Source organism: Bos indicus, chromosome 4 (assembly GCF_029378745.1).
Source record: "Bos indicus isolate NIAB-ARS_2022 breed Sahiwal x Tharparkar chromosome 4, NIAB-ARS_B.indTharparkar_mat_pri_1.0, whole genome shotgun sequence".
Taxonomy (NCBI): domain Eukaryota; kingdom Metazoa; phylum Chordata; class Mammalia; order Artiodactyla; family Bovidae; genus Bos; species Bos indicus.
This window is the reverse complement of record NC_091763.1, coordinates 16,207,955-16,226,278: the sequence shown is the minus strand read 5'-3', so window position 1 is coordinate 16,226,278 and position 18,324 is coordinate 16,207,955. Positions and strand designations below refer to the sequence as shown.

The window sequence follows — 18,324 nt, the reverse complement described above, 5'->3', positions numbered from 1 at the left end:
ACTTCTTTACTTTTGTTTTTACTTCTGTTACTCTAGGAGGTGGGTCATAGGGGATCTTGCTTTGATTTATGTCATCGAGTGTTCTGCCTGTGTTTTCCTCTAAGAATTTTATAGTTTCTGGTCTTGCATTTAGGTCTTTAATCCATTTTGAGTTTATCTTTGTGTATGGTGTTAGGAAGTGTTCTAATTTCATTCTTTTACATGAAGCTGTCCAGTTTTTCCCAGCACCATTTATTGAAGAGGCTGTCTTTGCCCCATTATATATTCTTGACTCCTCTGTCAAAAATAAGGTGCCCATAGGTGTATGGGTTTATTTCAGGGCTTTCTATCTTGTTCCATTGGTCGATATTTCTGTTTTTGTGCCAGTACCATACTGTCTTGATGACTGTAGTTTTGTAGTATAACCTGACGTCAGGAAGCTTGATTCCTCCAGCTCCATTCTTCTTTCTCAAGACTGCTCTGACTATTCGGGGTCTTTTGTGTTTCCACATGAATTGTGAAATTTTTTGTTCTAGCTCTGTGAAAAATGTCATTGGTAATTTGATAGGGATCACATTGAATTTGTAGATGGCATTTGGTAGTATAGTCATTTTCACAGTATTGATTCGCCCTACCCAGGAACATGGAATATCTCTCCATTTGTTTATGTCATCTTTGATTTCTTTCACTAGTGTCTTATAATTTTCTGTGTACAGTTCTTTTGCCTCCTTAGGCAAGCATATTCCTAGATATTTAAATCTTTTTGTTGTAATGGTGAATGGTATTGATTCCTTAATTGCTCCTTATTTTTCATTGTTAGTATATATAAAAGCAAGTGATTTCTGTGTATTGATTTTATATCCTACAACTTTGTTAAATTCGCTGATTAACTCTAGTAATTTTCTAATACTATCTTTAGGGTTTTCTATGTATGGTATCATGTCATCTGCAAACAGTGAGAGCATTACTTCTTCTTTCCTGATCTGGATTCCTTTTCTTTCTTTTTCTTCTCTGACTGCTGTGGCTAGGACTTCCAGAACTCTGTTTAATAACAGTAGCAAAAGTGGACACCCTTGTCTTTTTCCTGATCTTAAGGGGAATGCTTTCAGCTTTTTACCATTCAGAAAGATGTTTGCTGTAGGCTTATCATATACGGCCTTTGCTATGTTGAGGTAGATTCCTTCTATGTCCATTTTTTGAAGAGTTTTAATCATAAATAGGTGCTGAATTTTGTCAAAGGCTTTTTCTGCATCTATTGAGATGATCATATGGTTTTTATCTTTCAATTTGTTAATGTGTATCACACTGATTGATTTCCGTATACTGAAGAATCCTTGTATCCCTGTAATAAACCCAACTTAATCATGGTGTCTGAGCTTTTTGATGTGTTGCTGGATTCTGTCTTCTTTCACATTTACTGTTAGGAAATTTTAAGATTGGGTTTTGACTTGACTAATAGTTATAGGCAATGTATTAGAAACCAGAAAGTTACTGGAATTATATATGTTATAACCAACTCCAAATATTCCGGAGATAGAACCAAAATATTCCTCTTAGTCACTTACAGTGCGATTAGGTAAGATATGTCAGAAAAACTAAGCCTTCTCATATGTTGCTCTTACCCACAGTTCATCCATAATTTAGCCTATATTTCTCATATCTTCTTCAGATTTCACATTCTCCTATAGCTCTTTCTTTATTAATAAAACTCCTTAATACTTAACTTGATTAAGGAAAGCCATAAGTAGTATGGCTAACTGATTCATTTGGTTATTTGATAGTTAGCTCTATGATGCCCTGAAATTTGCTTGAGGGAAGACTGCCTCTGAGAGACAGAATTATAGCTTCTAATCCTGGAGTTCAACTATGGCCTACCATCTTGCATAATCTTGCAATGATGAGCTTTTAGGTGTGTAACACAAATTTTTTTTAACCACAAATCTTCCACAAAATAATATCTCCAACATTTTTAGACATGTTTAACAGCGTCTTGCTCCAAATAAATGTTTAAGAAATATTTAAACAAATAAATAGTTCAAAATGAACTTGGATAAGAAACCAGGGAATTATCTATTAACCAGGATAACCAGGTTTTAGTTAGACAATGATAAAAATGAAGTTACTCACAGGATCTTTTGAGGACTAAAGAATGTTATACCAGAAGCTGAGTCCATTTTTCTCTCACAGCAAAACCACAACTATTGAAGTTGAAAGCAAGAATCTGATTTTGGGTCTCAATGTCAATAGGCATGAGGCAGAACTTTAAAACAATAAGTGACACCCTTGGAGATTTATCCAATTACCAATGGTGCACCTCTTTCTGTTTGATTCAATGGCCCTTTTGCACAAGTGTGAGTTTGGAAGGTCTTCATTGGTCTGGTGTGCAAATGTGGAAATTCTCTTTCACTGACTTTGGACTTGGACATTCACCCCAGTGCAGGCTTCCCAGGCACTGGTTAATTGAAATGCTACTGCCACTGCTAATTTCCTTCCTTCCACAACTATTTATTTGACACTTATTATTTGTAAGTATTGTTTTTAGGCATTAGAGAACAACGGACTGGGTTCAAAATTGGGAAAGGAGTATGTATGTCAAGGCTGTATATTGTCACCCTACTTATTTAACTCATATACATCATGTGAAATGCTGGTCTGGATGACTCACAAGCTGGAATCAAGATTGCCTGAGGAAATAACAACCTCAGATATGCGATGATACTACTCTAACACGAAGAAGAACTAGAGCTTCTTGATGAGGGTTAAAGAGAAGAGTGAAAAGCTGGTTTAAAATTCATCATTCAAAAAACTAAGATCATGGCATCTGATCCCATCACTTCATGGCAAGTAGATGGGGAAGAAGTGCAAACAGTGACAGGTTTTCTTCTTTTGGGCTCCAAAATCACTGAGAATGGTGACTTCAGCCATGCAATTAAAAGACACTTGCTCCTTGGAAGAAAAGCTATGACAAAAATAGGAAGCATATTAAAAAGTAGACATCCTTTGCCGACAAAGGTCTGTCTAGTCAAAGCTATGGTTTTTCCAGTAGTCCCACATATGGATATGAAAGCTGGACCATAAAGAAGACTGAGTGCCAAAGAATTAATGCTTTCAAACTGTGGTGCTGGAGAAGACTCTTGAGAGTTCCTTGGACTGCAAGGAAATCAAACCAGTCAATCCTAAAGGAAATCAACCCTGAATATGCATTGGAGGGACCGATGCTGAAGGTGAAGCTCCAATTCTTCGGCCACCTGATGCAAAAAGCCAACTCACTGGAAAAGACTCTGATTCTGGGAAAGATTGAAGGCAGGAAGAAAAGGGGGATGACAGAGGATGAGATGATTGGATGGCATCACCGACTCAAGGACATGAGTTTGAGCAAAACCTGGGAGACAGTAAAGGACAGGGAAGTCTGGTGTGCTGCAGTCCATGGGTTTGCAAAGAGTTGGACACGACTGAGTGACTGAATAACAACAGCAATAATAAATAAGACAGAGAAGATCGCAGCTTTTAACAATCTCAGATTCTTTCAGTTACTATTTGCAACTTGTCAGATATAGCACAATGTAAGGAATTTTTGAATGTTAACAGTATTTGATATATAATATTACAAACTGGGAATTAAAATTTTAAGGACTAGCAATAATACTCATGGTTTGAAGAAAAATTTCAGATGCTTATCACTTACTCATTTTGCCAACTTCTTAATTCTTGTGCAAGAAGGTCCTGTACTATTTTAAATGGCTAAAGAAGGCAACATACATACCAAAAACCACTTAAGAGTCACTATAAAATTAAAAAAAAAAAAAGAGTCACTATTTTAAAATTTTTTAAAAATCATTTTAAAAGTACCATTTAAAATGTGCCTTCAGTCAGGAATGGATGCTGAAACAGCCAATACAAAGGAGAAACATCCCAAACACAACTGAGTTTTGGGGAAAGACATTAAAACATAACAGAACTAAGATCCTCTTCAGGATCTGGGAATCAGAAGCACTGCTGAGCTGGCCTAATGGGACTGATTAAGACAACCTGAAAAAGGAACAGAAACTATGGCAGAACCTGATGTAAATAATACAGTTTGGAGAGATGGAATACTTCTTTTACACATATACTCCCATTAGTCCAGCATTGAAAAAATAAGGACTTTGTCCAAAGTTAGGCTGTTCCAGTCCTCAGGTAATAAGGTGAACAAGATATTCTGCCTTTGGTCTAATCCAAGCACTCATTCCTGCAAGCAACTAACATTATACGTTTACTGAGTACCTGACACATGCCGTGCACGATGCCCTGACACATGCCATGCACAATGCCAGGCACAGAGAATGCAATACAGAATCAGCCAGGATCCCCCAGTCAAGACGCTTCTGGTCACGATACAGGGAGCCAGAACACTGGCATGGACGGTGCTGAGGGAGCAGAAGAGAGGTCTTTATGCTGCCTAAGAAGAAGAGGGTGACAGAGGATGGGATGGCTGGATGCATCACCAATGCAATGCACGTGAACTTGGGCAAACTCTGGGAGATAGTGCGGGACATGGAGGCTTGCATGCTGCACTCTATGGGGTTGTGAAGAATCAGACACGAGTTGGTGACTGAAAGGGAGACGAAGTTGGCACCCAAGAGGCCAAATATTTGAGCAGGCGTTTGAAGGGTGAATGGCAACACTCAAACTGTTCAAAAGCGGGAAGGGATAAAGAAAGCATTCCAGAGTCCCGCTGCTGTCCACCCAAAACTATCACAGCACTGTTAATCAGCTATAATCCAAAATAAAAAGTTGAAACGATTTTTTAAAAATGGAAAGAAAGCACTCCAGGAAAAAAGAGAATTGCACATATAAACTCCAGGAGAAAGGAAGATGTTCACAGCATGGTCAGAAACTCTGTGTAGTGACACAGGACAGACCTGGAGGTTTACACACGTGGCAGGGCCAGATCATGGAGAGACATGCACACCAGACAAAAGTTACTGGATTTTATCCTGCAAGAAGCGAAGAGCCCCAGATGTGATCAAATAAGGCAAGTACATGCTCAGATCTGTGGTGAATGGGCTGAATGAACGTAAGACTAGGGCATAGAAGGCTCTTTCAGAAACTGCAATAGTCCACATGAGTGGACCGCTCACAGGACTGCTGCGGGTGGAGTGGGGAGAGAGAGGACAGGACAGATAAGTGAGGCAAAAACACAGTGACCTGGTGATCAGCTGGGTTGAGCATGGGTAAGAGGGAAGAAAGCAAAGATGATACCCTGGCTTCTGACTTGAGAAGGTATCCGTCTTCAAGCCAAGCCTTCTGTCAGCTTTTAAATTTGGATTCTGACCTCTTGATATTGGTCACTGCTGCTCTGCCTCATTCTCTGTCCTGAAGAATGTGCTCCTGACTCCAGAGGCAGAAATCCAGAGATGGCCACCAGCCCCTCTGAGAGGGAAGCGCCACCGCCTGTTCCTCCCCGCCTGGTCTGGACAACCTTCAGCAGAGATCCTTTTTATGGTGCTCATTTTAATTCTGTTCACAAATGATTAGGTCAAAATATAGTTACTATGGGCCCCAGGAGTATAAGGCACTACAGAAAATAAGAGCAACGTGCAATAACAGTTTCTCCCGAGTTACACAGGAAAGCAATACAGTGCACGGCAAAGGTTTCGTGGTCACTCAGGTGCAAGTCTGAATTCCAGCTCCATTACTGTTACTGGTGGCATGACTTTGGGAAATTGATGTTCTCGAGCCTTGGTTACTTGATCTATAAAATCTAGATAGTACAGTCTATCTCACTGGTTAAAGTTAATGAGGTGATATATGTAAATCTCCTACCAGTACCACTAACTTACTATAGGTTCAAAAAATAATAAGTAAATCCTTATTTTTCCACCCCTCTTTGACTACTCAAAGTCTTTCTGCCTCCAAACAGATCCTATTATCACCAATGGGTGTTTCCCTCTATTTCTCCACGTCTATTGTTGGGAAAATGAAGCTTCTAAAATCGAAGCAGGATGGTATCTGTATCAAAGACTGCCTGCAGCCTATCCAGTATTCATCTTCCCTTTCTTATTACTGGACCCTGATTTTGCTGAGGGTACTAAACAAAAAACACCCCCCAGGGTCCCCTGCCACCAGCGATAGCCTAGTGTGTGACACAACAGAGCCAGCAAAACTCTGTTAGAGACTATTTGGAAAGTTTCTGGACATAGGTATTCTTATTCTCCCTCAGCTATCTTCCTTATCCCAGCTTCCTGGAAGTGAGGTGTGATGGCTGGAGTTGCAGTAGCTATGTTGCAACTATGAGGAAAAGACCAAGACTCATAAGACATCAGCCTGGCCATACTCGAGCTCCTGAAACAATGCTCCCACCACCTTCCACCAGTCTTCTCATCACATGAGAAAAAAAAAGTCCTAAATTGAAGCCACTACCTTCCATGTCTCTGTGACTCTTTTCTGAGCCCAATTCCTAACCGATTCAATCCCTTCAATCCCACTTGGGTGTGAGTGGGAATCATCAACCATGATTTTCTTCCAATTTAAAAAGAAACTCTTATTGAGTATCTGGTATGTCAGATACTGTGTATACAGACACGCTGCAAAGTAAATAGCATCATCATGTTACAGCAAGGCACTTAAAGTTCTGAAAGCCTAGGTACTTTATCAGAGGTACCATAGTGATACGTGGAGAGCCAGGATTGGAGCTCCTTGTCTGTCTGAGGATGAAGTTCACACCCTGGCAGCTACTGATGCTACTGCAGGGCTTCTATGAACCATGGCTCCCAAGACAGTGTCTCTCTAGGTCCTCCTCCTGATACCTCAGATTCCACAGGGAAACCACCTAGAGCATATCTAGAGCATGAAAAACCAGTGTGTGAAGTAGGAGACCTTGGAGTGGTAAACGCGCAAGGCTGAGGGTAGCGTGTGTCTAAGGCACACGGCCTGACTGCAGCTGGACAGAGCTGATCATCTCCAGTCAATAAGGACCTGAAGAAATCATGTTAAACTGGAAATCAGCATATGAGCCTGAGGCATGGCAGAGAGAAAGCAAGGTGCCCAGTGTCACAAACATTCTCAAGTTAAAAAAGCTCATGCTTTCGTCACATGTAATTTTTTAAAAGAAGAGTGAGAGAATTAAAATTGGGAATTGTGTATGTATCTTGCACTTCCCTGGTGTCTCAGACGGTAAAGAATCTGCCTGCAATATGGGGGACCCAGGTTCGATCCCTGGGTCTGGAAGATCCCCTGGAGAAGGGAATGGAAACCCTCTCCAGTATTCTTGCCTGGAAAATTGCATGGACAGAGGAGGCTGGCAGGCTACAGTCCATGGGGCCACATATATTTTATATATATATATATATATACACACATACATATACACACATATATATATCTTGTAACTTGTATCTCTTATAACCTATTAAAAAGCACAATTTAAATATATACTTGTTTATATAACTAATACATAAATATACAGATAAATGCATATGTTAACTCTTTCCTCTTTACAATGAACTTGAAGCAGCCAATAGAAGACTCACAATAAATTTAAAAATCATAACCAGGAAAAATACAGGAGCATGAGATAAGAAGAAAATAAAGAAAGCTGATGTATATTCTATACAGTTCTAAATAATTACTAAAACTGAGCTACAAATTTAGGTCTGAGCTACCTCCTGCCAAAGCACAATGGAAAAAAAAAGTGACTAGGTACCAAATTCACAGTGGCCATGAGAAAGAGTATTACCACCTCAGGAGAAACAAAATATTTTCTGTTAGCATAAAAGCAGTAAGAAATCAGAAGATCTGAGTGGGACTTCACACAGGGGCAACTATAGAAGAGAGCAGACAATGTCTCAGTAATTCCTCCATGATAAATGTCACAGTGTATTCCACACAACAGTTTCTCACAGAGTTATTCAATCAAGCTGAAAAACAGCTCGGGGAAGGCAATCTGTGCTGCACTGAAGCAATGAGATAGGAATACACAGCTCTCCAATGGGCCAGCTTGATCTAGTAATAAATCCCGGAATATCTACGTGAACAAAGAGACAGCATGTTCTTCAAATTATTCTCCAACCGAAACCAACTTAAGAAGTAGGATTATGCAACAGTTTACTGATTCTTTTCAGTTCAGAAGTTCTGAGAAAGTGTTCAGGGGCATTTTATTATTATGTAAATTGTACTCAGTCCACTGGCACTGGGCTCTTAGGTATAGGACTTATATGCCAATCTTTTCTCCTTCTCCAAGGACAAAAAGGCACAAAAAGGCACAGAAAATTTGGGTTGCATTTCCCCACAAAAAAATTATGGCCTTTTGCTTTTACATTAGGAGGCTCTAGTCCACACACTTTCTATTACATAACTAGTATTAGAGAAAATTTAGGAATTCAAACCCATAATGATTTCTTAACTAATTTAAAAGGTAATGTGTGAAAGGCATGTACCTAACAATATGACATTCCAAAAGTGGATATTAAACAGTCCTTGAACAGGTAGAAATTAATACCAGTTATTTAACAAGACAGGATGAACACAGGAGTTCATTTTTTAAAAAACCTGATATACAGTAAGAAATGGGGCCTGTTAGGTCTGGGGAAAAAATGTAAAATCTATGTAAACTTAGCTGAGCTTAGCTAAGGTGTGATTTTTTCCCCTATGTATTCATGTTGGTGCACTCTCATAAGCATATTCACAAGAATCCTCAGTAAGGTACAAAGTGGAATATTCAGAAAATGCCAATTAGGCCAAGTACATACCTGCAGGCCAGTTTTCCACTGCATAGAGTCAGGTGAAATTTATCCTTCTGAAAAAGAATCTCTAGTTGTGTGTGCAGACAACATAAATAGGGCTGTGCTTTAATCTGAACTCCCTATAGAGTGACCAGGTACGACTGTAACCGGAGCCAAAGGAGAAAAAATAAGGACCATTTGTTACTAATTAAAAAAACAGGGGATTAGAAAAAAAGATGGCTCTGGGAAATAGGGAACAGTTGTTCTCCCAACATGGACCTCCCACCCTGCTGATTCTGTGGTGTTTTAAAACTACAAAAGTGAAAACTGGAAAGATGACAACCAAATGACTACCAACAGATACACAGAATAGCCTCTCTGGTTTTGAAAATAATTCCTCAACTGGAGATAGCAAATCTGGTTTTCTCAGCAAAAAGCCAGCATTTCCACATTTCAGTTCCTCCTTCGAAACATACTCAATAAAGACACATATTGGATCTGATGTAGCTCTGTGCAATGCAATTACAGGTTCCGGTTCTTTGGTTCTAATTGCAATCAATTGTGAAGAATCAACAGAGGAGGCAGGCGGTTACAGTTACATAACGTTTAACAAACTAAGACTGCTCAAGTTGAACAAATAGCATTGTGGTCACTTTAAGCTTACCTTAGCTTCATCAAGTGGAGCTACAAAAGCAGCAGGTTAGCAGGTTTCTGGCAAGGAGTAACCGGTGCTGAGCAACAGACTGCGTACATGAGCTGAGACACTGCGTCAAAGTCCCACTGCCGGCTTGCCCACACCATATGTGCATTTTGGATGGAAGCGGGGCACCTCTCACACACCTCACACAGTTTGGCCTTTTCTGGCCAGGATGAATGAACATAATGTTTCAGTGCTTGTTAACCCAACGGAAGCCAGAAAGTATCAGAATTATGACCTCTCTGTTCGAATTTTTTCCAGCAAAACTGAACTAGGACTGAGACGTAGTAACAAAAACAAACAAGTCTGAAGTGATGGAAAAGATCTTCACAAACTCCGAGGAGCACGCCTCAAGCTAATTCATCTTGCCAGTGTTTCGAGCAATCAACAACCCAAGCTAATCTGGCAAATATAAAAGTACAAAGTTTATAGTTTTAAAGACATAATCATGAGGTATTTTAATTGTTCTTTACCAGTGGCCAAATTTATCATTTTCCCAAACACACTCTGCAAGCAAGAACGAGGATCTTGGAAATGGTTTTAGCAGTCTGACAATTTACCTGCAAGGGTAATTCCTTCCTAGTCAGCACAAAAGCCTGATTAATCAATACCTAAAATCTTCATTATGCAGCAGGTTTCCCGCCATCCCCCTTCCTCCACCCTCCAATCAAAGAAGCAGTATAAAGGTTGGCATTTGGTGGCAAAATTCCAGTTCACTTTCCAAAGAGGTAAAGAGCCAGGACTTGTGGGGAGGAAAAGATCTCAGACACTGCATCTAATCCCTCGACTTCATTGACTAAGAATTGAAGTTGAAGAGAAGCTTAGCAACTTGTCCAAGATCAAACACTTGGTGAGCAGAGGAATTCAGTAAAAAATGTACTTTCTACTGTATTATATGGCCCACTAATTCAAGTGAAAACAAAGATTGGAGAGATGCGCGCTACAAAATCTTTTCCCAAAAGGTATCTTGCATAGGAGGATAAACACATCAAAGAATTAAATTTACCATTTAAATGACATAAGCACTGCAGTAATCCAACTGTGCTTCATTTCTCAGTAAATCAAAAATTTGAAATAGTTCTATATAAGGAAAACAAAACACAAAGATCCTTTCACTCATCCTGGATAAAATTATATTCCCAGAAACTGTTATAAAAGGAGAAATTAATATCTTCAAACCAAGAGTCTCAGATTCATAGATACAGAGGAAAAAACAAGGTCTGTAGGTAAATACGTGTTCAGGCCAGTAACCCACAATCTCTAAGAGGGAGGAATATGACTTTATAACCAATACAACGAAATAGACAGTCAAGTAGATCAGCGAGAAAAGTCTGGGCCCTGTGATTACCAATGATAGGTGAAAAATAACCTTTCAGTCACTCACTCTTCTCCCTGCTGGAAAGACCCCTAGGTGAGAGGACAGGTGTTTTGACAAACCGCGATCAGATGTAATGCTCTGTGATCAACTAAGAGATCATAAATAAGCCAAGGTAGGAAAGTGCCTACATATTTCCCAAAGATCATCCTCAGTAGACTGCTCCGTAGCCTCAGCTGCCATCCAAAAAAGTTCTTCTGTTAGGCAAAATCCTCATCATCAAACCTGCTGCTGCTGCTGCTAAGTCGCTTCAGTCGTGTCCGACTCTGTGCAACCCCATAGACGGCAGCCCACAAGGCTCCACCGTCCCTGGGATTCTCCAGGCAAGAACACTGGAGTGGGTTGCCATTTCCTTCTCCAATGCAGGAAAGTGAAAAGTGAAAGTGAAGTCTCTCAGTCGTGTCCGATTCTTAGCGATCCCATGGACTGCAGCCCACCAGGCTTCTCCATCCATGGGATTTTCCAGGCAAGAGTACTAGAGTGGAGTGCCATTGCCTTCTCCGATTTATCTAACATTCCCAAGGCAATTACTCTTAATGTTTTTATGCATTACATAATCTTTTTCTGCACAGTTTAAAATATAATTTTGCACCTCAAATTTTCTAAGTGAAATTATGAAACCAAGAGTCTTTATATTTTATTGAACACTAAAAAATATTCCATTAAGTGGACTGCCATCTTTCTGCACACACAACCTCTTGTGGATTTAAGAGTATTTTCTTAGAATCCTAAAAGTGGAATTACTGTCAAAGTATGTTAATGTCTTTATGGTTCTTGATACTTATTGCCAAAATGCTTTCAAAAATGGGTGTAACAATTTAAACTGCCTTCAATAGCGATTTCCATTGTACCTGTATTTGGATTATGAATATCTTGTGAGAATAGTTTCATAATCATCATTATAACCCCCATAATGTAAATTTATGAACTTATTAACATGTATCAATGTTATACTTAAAAAATCTTAAAACCAAAATCATGATAACCAGGGGATGAATATTTGCTATTCCTGAGAATCACTCAAGTTTCCTTTTTTCTGTAGTACCCAGTCTTAATTTTTTTCTACACAGAATTCAGTCTTTAATAAGATAATCTTATACCCCTTTTTAAGGAATGGTAACCAAAGTCTACATCATACGGAATTTACAAACTTCAAGGATATTTTCATTCATTTTAATGACTATCTAAAAAAAAAAAGAACAAGAAAATTCATCCCTACAGAATCTGAAGGCCTATAGCTTTGTCAAAAGACAGAAAGCAAAATATACAAACACTTTAAAAAAAGAGTGAACATTTCATTAATACATGTCCATTCTATGCCTTTTTCAAAAGATCAACTTTTGTTCCCTAAATTACTGAACTATGAATTTCACATGTAACTCAACAATCCAGAAAAATGCAAGTAAGAAAATACAAAAACTGTGCCCACTGCACTAGACTGAGATGTGTACTTCAAATGACATGAACAAACAGAGTCCCCCAAATCCTTACCTCACTCTCCGGGGATTCTACTATTATGCACTTAACGATCTTAGCAAATGTTTTGTTGTTGTTCTTACTAATCTTACTGTTTTTACAACTGCTATCTATTAAATTCCCTAGTACAAACTGGCTGTACGATTATTTTAGGTCTTCATTAAAAAATCTGTATTAAATATGCGGTAAGCTACTTTGGTTAACAGAAGTTGGGGGGATATTAGTGTCACAGTTTATTATGATAAGCAATTTTTGTGTCTTCTGTCAGTATAACCACAGTGTCTCAGTACCACCAGCTGATAATAATCTTTATAAATCCTACTTTGCAGCTATACCATCTGTTAGTTATTATTTTATATGTGTCTCCATATGCATATGTGAATTAGTTGTCACTCAAGACAAACACACGAACGGAACTGTGGTTTTGTGGGGACTTTTTTATTGGCTTGTTTTGCATTTTGTTATCTTTAGGTTGGTGAACTAAATAAATAAACATATTCCTCAGTCTTGGAGACCAAAACGAAATGCAAATTGCAGTTATAGAAATACAGACTTTCAGTTATAAGTCATGAGGATGTAAGGTATAGCATGGGGAGTACAGGCAATAATATTGGACTAACTTTGTATAGTGGCAGATGGTAACTGGACTTATTGAGCTGATCATTTTGCAATGTGTACAAATGTTGAAGCACTATGTCGTACACATGAAACTAATATACTATTGTATGTCAAATGTACTTCAATAAAATAAAGAGGATAAGAAAAGCAAAGTAAAAAATTATTTTTGTAGTACAAATAAATTTAAGTTCAACAAATGCAATCTAAAAGTATCTGCTAAAACTGTTTAAAATTAATAGTCACCAAAATTGATGCAATTCTATTTAAAAAACTGATATTTCTATATTCACAGCTCTCAGAATATACCTATAGACCAAAAAACAATCAGCAGTAAATCAGTAATATCGTTCTAGTTTTCATAATATGAAACACTTTCCACAACTGAAGATTAGAAAAGAATGACTAATTACTTACTTATATTGTTAATTCCTTGCAGAGGTGAATCATGACAAAAATTCAAAACCAGTTCCCCCATTAATCTGTGGGTTTATCCCCCTGAGCTGTAAATACCCTGGCTCCTACAGCAGCAAAAAACAGGAAGTTGTTGTAATGTCATTACAACTCACCACCAAAATTTACCCAGAGAGGCAGCTACAAAAAAGAGAAGGAGCAGAAGGAGGCAGATAAACTTCCAACTGGATAATTAGTTCCAAATTATCACTTTTTCCTCAAGTACTACAGTCTAATGACTTGATTTTAATCAGCTCAAATACGGGTTTACAGGAGCTTATATGCTACACACGAGAAACATGTGAATTCTGTGAAGAGTTACTAACGGGGATTAACACGCAGGCAAAAGCGCAACCTGGGGAACCACATTTGATAACTAGGTAGTTCACTGCCTCCTTAAGTTACCCTGTTTTAGGGAACGATACTTTAGGATTATATTCGGGGAAAGCCAAAGCACAAACAGTAGTAAATAAAGTCATCAGTAAGAGAAACCTAAAATACTGACAGAGGCGGGGTAAAGAAGAGACAAACATACTCGAGAAAGTATGATTTCCTGGAATGAATGCTGCATTATTTTCAGTTTCATGAAGTAAAAATCCCACATATTATTTAATACAAATAAACATGCTGCTTTTCATAGAATCTTCTGTGCATTAAAATAAGTCCTACTCCAACTCCGTAAAATGTAGCTTATTTGATGCCCAAACCAGATCTCCTTTTTTCAAATATATTTCATCTAGAATTTCCATGATGTCTGTGGGAAAGCTGTACTTGGAGAGGCAACACAGTTTTTGAAGTATACTTGGGCTATAAAGTGTAAGGGAAAATAACACAGACTACTTAACAAAATATTGTAACTGCCATTAAAACTACAGTATAGCATAGGCCAAGTTCCATTCGTTTTTTTTTTTTTTTAATCTGTCATTGAAATCCATGTGTGGAAAGTAGCTTCAATCCATGATTTGCTTCTGTATGTCTAAAATGTTAATGAGGAATTTCATTTCACAGGAATTTGTATTAATATATAAAATTGCATAAATTGTAAAAAAAAATTTTTTTCATAGTTCAAAGCTCACCTAATACTGAAGCCTTTCTTGATTCTCACTAATGATGTTTCTTCCTCCACTGAAATCTCAGTTATCTTTGTAGTTATGGAGTTTAAGAAATGTGTTTATTCCACCTTTTATTATAATGACTTGTGAAGTTGTCTGATGTTCATGAATAGATTGAGAATGTAAGTAAGAATCATGAAGTCTTACATAGCTTTATATCCTCTTTGCCCCAGGTCCAACCAAATTCCTTGAAAATAGTAGTCAATCTACATGTTTATTTGAATTCACTGAAAAATTCATCTGGGGACACTAAAATCTACCTTCTCCAAAGGGTTCTTAGAAAAACAACGTATATTTTGGTAACTAAGAGTGTTATTTTTAAGCTCTAGGGAACCTATACAAACTGATCAAATATGTTTTCATTATAAACAATATTTCAACATTTGTTGTATAGCCATTAAAAAGGAAAATAATGAGAATCTTTCTTGCTAGCTATAATAGTTACATTTTAATCAGATGTATATCTTTCAAAAACCCAACTGAAATCATAATACTTCATCCTGCTAATGTATTGAATGTCAAAAATAATCTAAATTAATAGATTTATGATAACTCCTAGGGCTTTCCAGGTGGCACCAGTGGTAAAGAATCTACCTGTGAATTCAGAGATGCAAGAGATGTGGGTTTGATCCCTGGGTTGGGAAAATCCTCTGGAGTAGGAAAGGGCAGCCCACTCCAGTATTCTTGCCTGGAGAACCCCATGGACAGAGGCACCTGTGGGCTACAGTCCAAGGGGTAGCAAAGAGTTGGATACAACTGAGCAACTGAGTCCACACAGTGGGTGGTCAGTGGGCTTGAAGTCAAGGAGTGATGTGATCTGATCCAATTTCTGTCTGCTGTGAAGAGAACAGACTTAAGGGGGAAGAATGGAGGCAGAGAGTCCAGGTGAAATTGGTGGCTTAGGATTCTAGCAGTGCCCACACTGAGAAGTGGCTAGAGTCTGGATGTATGCGGAAGGGGAGGAAACAGGATTTAACTGGTGGAAATGCATGTAGAGTGAGGGAAATAAAGGAGCCAGGGGTACCCCAGGGGTATGATTCTAAACCACTCTTCAGAGGGTGATGCTATTTAACACTGATGGGGAAAACTTCAGCAGAGAGAAGCCTCGGGGTGGCAGGGCCAGGGATCAATAGTTCTTCTTTGCTCAAGTAAAGGCCGAACTGTTTAGAAACTTGTAAGTGAAGTAGTTCCAATGAGCTAGTTTCAAATCTCAGAGGATCTATTCTCAAAAGCTTCTTTCCTTCAAAATTAATCTTGGAATTCTTCCTATCAATAAATTGACTTTTAAAAATAATTGAGTTCGGCAGACATTTCCGCTGAATCACATACATACCTAAGCAGTAAAACTGAAGTAATCATGGATGATTTCTAAGCCATTTTGGTGGTTCTTTCCTAAAGCTCAAATACATCAACCTTTATTTCCTATCAAAGATGCTACTACCTAAGGTAGAAGGGAGATCTGAAAGGGAGGGGATATATGTATACACATAACTGATTCACTTCACTGTACAACAGAAACTAACTCGATTAACCCCCAATTAAAAAGAAGATGTTACTTATGTTCACTATTCACTAAATATCTGAGTAAAGAGATCAAGATGCTGCAACACATATACTGCAGATTTTTCTTTGTCCTTGTATCTTTTTTTTCCACCACTATATACTCAGCCGCTTGCACACTGCACTCAACACAGTCATTGCTTAATGAATACCACTTGCATGCATTAATAGAAAAAAACAAATGCCAGTTTTATTGGAAATGTGGCTCTTTTCTTTTTCTACATCAATTTTACTTCCCAAGTAACTGCTTTTAAGTTTCTCTCTTGATTATAAAATATTTACTCACTGTGGAAAATCTAAACCCCAAAACCTTTAAGATGAATATTGCGCTCTACTTATAACTCATGATTGTATTCATTCATTTGACAAATACTTTTGACCTCCTTTTCTGTGCCTGGCTTTGTGGATACAGTGATGAATCAAAGAGGCCAGGTGCCCGGACCTCACTCCAGTTATATGGACACACCCTTTCTACAAAAAGTAGAGGTGTGTCACCACGCAGAACATTTCAAAATCCATGGATATCTCTTCCACTCCAATAGTTACCATTCTCCCAGTCTTAAAAATGATTCTTTCAGTGATTCAATAAGGTTAGCATGTTTCCACACAGACCATGAAAGGAAGTGAACTACACTCTCAAGTACTCAGAAGCAAATAACTTTCTTACGTGGAAAAAGAATAAAAACTCTAGTCGTTTTTACTGAACAATGTCAAGGCGTGCACTGTGGTGGTGGAAATGCTAATGTAAGGCAGTTCTGAAGAAGTTACTCTCAAACCTTTCTCTATAGGTTCATATATTACCCATTTACTCAAACATATTAGAAAATAATCACTCAACAAAAATAATTCAAATGTTTTAACTTCGGTGTTCTATGCCTCTGTTTCCAACAGGAAGTTTCCACTTCCGGCACTAGGAAAAGCTTAGTACTTGGGAAGTCACTGCCGCCCAACCTGCCTTGATTTCTGGCAGCTCACCTGTTCTCCTGGTACGTCGGCACCTGTCTGCATGGCCAGAATGAAGTGACTATTTATCCTCAGAGGACTCTATTATCACAGTGACTTGTTTGGATTTACCCCAAAAGGGCTCACTGAGCTTCGCTTACCTCCAAAGGCTGGTTGTCTTCTACGTCTGAGGTTTTGCCTCTTGCTGCCACTCTCTGTTCATGCGCTGTATCTCCTATTAGACAAACAAAAAAAAAACCAAAACTTTATCATGCCATTGAGGCCAAACTGTCTACTACTTATTTGAAATATCTTCTGTTACTAAACAATGAACACTGGAGAGGGTGTGGAGAAAAAGGAACCCTCTTGCACTGCGGTGGAATGTAAATTGGGGCAGCTACTGTGGAGAAGAGTATGGAGGTTCCTTAAACAGTACTAGGAATAAAACCATCACATGACCCAGCAACGCCACTACTGGGCATATACCCTGAGAAAACCGTGACTCAAAAAGACACGTGTACCCCAACATTCACTGCAGCACTATTTACAACAGCCAGGACGTGGACGCAACCCAGCTGTCCATCAACAGATGAATGGATAAAGAAGCTGTGGTATATGCACACAATGGAGTATTACTCACCCACAAAAAGGCCTGTTATAGGAAGTCAGAAAGAGAAAAACAAATACTGTATATTAACACATACATATGGAATCTAGAAAAACGGTACAGATGAACCTATTTGCGGGGCAGGAATAGAGACACAGACAGAGAGAATGGGCTTGTGGGCACAGCGGGAGAAGCAGAGCGGGGATAAACTGAGAGGAGCACTGCGATATGTATGACACCACGTGTAACACAGGCAGCCCAACCTGCTGCTCTGTGCTGACCTAGAGGGCTCGGACGGGGTGGAGGGAGGCCTGGGAGGAAGCGGGTGTACGTACACTTACGGCTGGTTCATCGTGTTGTACAGCAGACATCAACACGATACTCCTCCAATTAAAAAGAAATTTAAAATAAAGAAATTATAGGTAAACGGGTATTTTTACCTATAAGTTTTTACTGAAAATTTTCACTGAAAACTCAGGATTTTCACTGAAGGACTAATTTTAATAGAAGAACACGGGATATCTTTATTATAATTAAATACAGAATGAAAAATTTTCAAATAACACAGAAAATGAGATTTAAATAAAATTTTGTTTGATGTACCAAAACAAAATGAAGTATTTTCTGCTGTTGTATGTTCACACTGCAGAGTAAACAGTTAATATTTAAGAATAGTAATTTTATAGAGGTCACAAAAATCATAAATACAGAGACATACAATTTGAACCAGAAATGTATCCTGCTTTATACAGGTTTACTTTGGAAAAATCAAGTGAATTTATATTTTGTAAATAAAGTTATATTTC

General features: G+C 38.5%; 1 protein-coding gene and 1 long non-coding RNA gene across 4 annotated transcripts in view; one reads left to right on the top strand and one right to left on the bottom strand.

Annotated features, from left to right (window-relative positions):
• LOC139182600 (uncharacterized) overlaps nucleotides 1-17,075 on the top strand; it is a 175,973-nt gene extending 158,898 nt beyond the window's left edge. Inside the window, exon 3 of the long non-coding RNA XR_011566104.1 lies at nucleotides 16,861-17,075. This is a non-coding gene — a long non-coding RNA (uncharacterized lncRNA). The remainder of the gene's footprint in view (nucleotides 1-16,860) is intronic.
• UMAD1 (UBAP1-MVB12-associated (UMA) domain containing 1) overlaps nucleotides 1-18,324 on the bottom strand; it is a 254,032-nt gene that overhangs the window by 55,744 nt on the left and 179,964 nt on the right. For all 3 annotated transcript variants that reach the window (XM_019959741.2, XM_019959742.2, XM_070787174.1), the window contains one exon: nucleotides 17,073-17,146. In XM_019959741.2, coding sequence (XP_019815300.1) covers nucleotides 17,073-17,146 — 74 coding nt within the window. The remainder of the gene's footprint in view (nucleotides 1-17,072; nucleotides 17,147-18,324) is intronic.